The sequence below is a fragment of the Nasonia vitripennis genome (genome assembly GCF_009193385.2).
Source record: "Nasonia vitripennis strain AsymCx chromosome PSR unlocalized genomic scaffold, Nvit_psr_1.1 chrPSR_random0025, whole genome shotgun sequence".
Classification (NCBI taxonomy): domain Eukaryota; kingdom Metazoa; phylum Arthropoda; class Insecta; order Hymenoptera; family Pteromalidae; genus Nasonia; species Nasonia vitripennis.
Genome location: NW_022279684.1, coordinates 1 through 3,534, shown reverse-complemented (window position 1 = coordinate 3,534; position 3,534 = coordinate 1). Strand labels below are relative to the sequence as shown.

At 28.6% G+C, this 3,534-nt stretch overlaps 1 protein-coding gene across 1 annotated transcript; it reads right to left on the bottom strand.

Annotated features, from left to right (window-relative positions):
- Positions 1–1,438: 1,438 nt before the first annotated feature.
- On the bottom strand, positions 1,439–3,020 carry LOC116418014. The gene is made up of 5 exons (XM_031933198.1): positions 2,966–3,020; positions 2,715–2,881; positions 2,430–2,631; positions 2,139–2,325; positions 1,439–1,472 (listed from the first exon to the last, which is right to left on the bottom strand). The coding sequence occupies exons 1-5, from the start codon at positions 3,018–3,020 to the stop codon at positions 1,439–1,441; spliced, it is 645 nt and encodes a 214-aa protein (XP_031789058.1).
- Positions 3,021–3,534: the final 514 nt, after the last annotated feature.

Genomic DNA, 3,534 nt, shown 5'->3' with positions numbered 1-3,534 from the left:
TATGCGAGTCCAAAAAAATGCAACTGCGCATCCCAAATCGCGCATGGATTGCTTTCTCATAAATTTCTGTCGTGAGCCGCGCGCGGGATTGCTTTCCCATAAGTTTCTGTCATCAACGGCGCACGGGATTGCTTTCTCATATATTCTTATCTACTTTAACTATACGGCTATTTATGTAGCTCTAAAAAATTTATAACATTTTTTAACAAATGTTAGACGTTGTAAAATAAAGGTAAGTCACGTATATTAATAAAATAGAATAATAATTTGTACGAAATAAGTATAAACCCTAACCTAATAAAATATAATTAACTTTGTAGGCAGTATGATACACGAATCAATCTGGAACAGATTTAAATAAAATTTTTATTTTGAAAATCAAGTAACCTGCATGAAGAATATTGTTTAAATATGGAAAACGATAAAAATTCTGAAAATGTTCTGTACACATGTGTTTCTTGTGAAAAAACTTTTAAAAGAAAGAGAGATTTAATAATACATGAAAGAATACACTCAAAAAATAAACCACATATATGCCACTATATGTAAAAAAAGTTTTACTCAAATGGGAAATTTAAATGTGCATATCAAGATCCATGATACTGTGAAAGCTTTTAAATGCTTAATATGCGAAAAAAAGTTTCAAAACAAATGGGCAATTAAAAGTACATCAAAGTATACATAAAGGTTTGAAAAATTACAGTTGTAATGAGTGTAATAAGAAGTTCTCCCCCAAAATCAACATCTACAAACTCATAGATTGACACATACTGATCTATGTAACTTTACATGTCATATCTGTAATAAAACTTTTGTTAGAAAAGATGTTTTGGAAAAACATGTAAACTCACAACATCCTAAAAATGTTTACACATGTAATTATTGTAAGAGAACATACGTTAACAAAAAATATTTGGAAAAGCACATTATGGCTCATATGTCTGGAAAAGTTAAAATTGTAAAAATTCTTAAAAACTCTAAGACCTCCAGTTTTATCTGTACCCTTATTATAAAATTATTAATTATACTATATATACACAATAAAAAAAATATTTGTTCAAAAACATTGTACTACTTATTTTATTTAATTAATTAACTTATTTTTTGTTTGAAATATATGTTGCCAAAAAGAACAGTTTTATATCATCGTAATCTCATAATAGTCTTTTTTATTTACTTTATATTATAAAAAATATACGTAGACTTGATACATGTTTGTGTACAAACAAATAAACAAACTTCATGCAAATACAAAATTATATATAAAATATTATGTTAACTTTTAATATAGTAAATTCTATATTAGGAACTACAAATATACTTTTGTTTACGGAGTCATCTTTATCTTTAAAAGATACAATTCTCTTCTTGTAACAAGTCTTAAAAGTCATTTAAATTATTTAAATACTTGAACATGTAATTGAAAATCTTAAGTCAATTAGTCTTTGAAGTCATTATACTTTAGCGTGTAACTGAAAATATCATAATTATATATTAATCTTTGAAACTAATTAAACATTATGAAAATACTGTTATAATAAGAGTATTGACTTTTTAAATATAATAATTATTTTAGTTTCGATAAACACGAGTATCACATATTTTTAGTCTGAAGAATAACTATCAAAAATATGTTTCTAATATCACAGTCATAAAACTATGAATCACATTTTGTACCAAACTTGTACGTAATTAGTCTTATGATTTGTTATTCTTCTTTAATCTAGTTCAAAATTGTAATAGTATAAAATAAAAGCAAAGTAATAAATAAAAAGCTTTGAACCGTAAAACTCAGAACATATGAAATATGTAACAGTAATTTTTTTTTAAATAATCAATAAATAATAGCTTTTAACCGTAGAACTCAAAATATATGGAATATTTTAAATGTAATTCAACATTTTTGTCACTTGTGCGTATGCGTTTAACTGGTCGGCTACCACGTTGAACTTCTGCTGCTGTTAAAGCTGGTTTTTTTCAGCATCCAACTTTATGTTATTGATGCTATCATGCAAAAAATTGTTACAAGGGAGTCTAAAAAAGAAAAGAAATTATCAAAAAGAAGTCTACAAAAAATGGATTTTAATATCGCATATTAAATTTAAATGTCAAAAATTATATACATGTAAAAGACAAACCTTGGCCTTTTAATATTCCTGTAAACAGTGACATAATCTCCAATTTCAACCTCCTCACATCCGTAAACTGTTTCACTTGAACAGTGATTTTTTTTAATCCCATCGGTGATTGCTCCTAATCCATAAGTCATATGGCCACTACGATTGTGCAATAACGAAAACTTCGTTCTTATATAGCCAGAAATTTCTAAAACAATTGGGAAATAGGTAAAAATAACAAATAAAACAATTGGGAAATAGGTAAAATAAACAAATTAGATAAAAAATATCAATTAAAAATTACTACTTCACCTATTAGTCCTTCTAAAGTGTGTATGTTATCAAAAGTGGCCTTTTGAAGTTGATTCGTCGTTTGATTTTGTAAGTTGTGATAGCCCAAAAAAGAAACTTCTGTATTTTCCTTTATTATTACTTCAAATGGGACCAAATTACTTTCGTCCTTGATTTTCGATGGGGCAACAGCTCGACAGTGGCCACCATTAATACTTACTACCTATAATAAAAAAAAAAGAAACAATATACATATTGAAAACTATGGTATGATGTAAATAATAAGATAAGTATAGAATAACTTACCCTGCTAGAACAAATTTCTTTAGATAATTTATTGATAAGATCTACGTCCCATACAAGAATAGGAATGCGTCTGTTTCCATTTGATACAACAAATTTAAATAATAAATCGTTCTTGCCAAGGAGCTTTTGCAGGAGCAGTAATTGCATCGACATACCCAACAATGATTCTATAATGTAAACGTAAAAAACAATATAAAACGTGAAATAAAAAAAACAATATAACCTCACAAATACTTACGTGGTTACATCACGATCTTCCAAATACTCCATCTCCTCATCGGTTGTATAAGAAGAATTACAATTCATTTTTATAAAGTGAATGCACTGAATTGTTGGACTTTAAAAATGAATTTCTTTTAGCCAGACCAGATTAAAAAAACACAACGATTCTCTTGATGACGATTATAAATAAAATCGGCAGTAAGTATATGGCGGGAAAGCATATAGTAACCTCAACCTGAATAGCGGAAATGAGCGGGATTTCGATATTTATGAGAAAGCAATCCCCTTACTCTTGGCCGTGCGCGGCTAACTTCACGGTCCTACCACATTCGGGCTGAAGAATAAATAGGTGATTTCAGCATTTTTGGATTATCTACTCCCCATATTATAAAATAGGCAGCTTTTTCACTAATGTTTTTGTTGGAAATCATAGTTTAGCTCAGAAGACATGCTAATAAGCCAAAAAATCCAACCAATAATGATGATAAGTATTTTTTTTTTGTATAATGAAAAATCCGAACACCAATTATAGAAGTAAATATGTCACGGGCGCCGCGGCTCCGTCTGCTTCTCAAACTCGCCTTCGTGGCGCTACCCC

Bases quoted from the DNA above. Each gene is read 5' to 3' on its own strand.
- LOC116418014 (XM_031933198.1), bottom strand. From the start codon at position 3,020: ATGAATTGTAATTCTTCTTATACAACCGATGAGGAGATGGAGTATTTG. The intron at 2,882-2,965 runs GTGATGTAACCA...TTTACATTATAG, and splicing joins GATGGAGTATTTGGAAGATC to AATCATTGTTGGGTATGTCG. The intron at 2,326-2,429 runs GTGAAGTAGTAA...CAATTGTTTTAG, and splicing joins CACTTTAGAAGGACTAATAG to AAATTTCTGGCTATATAAGA.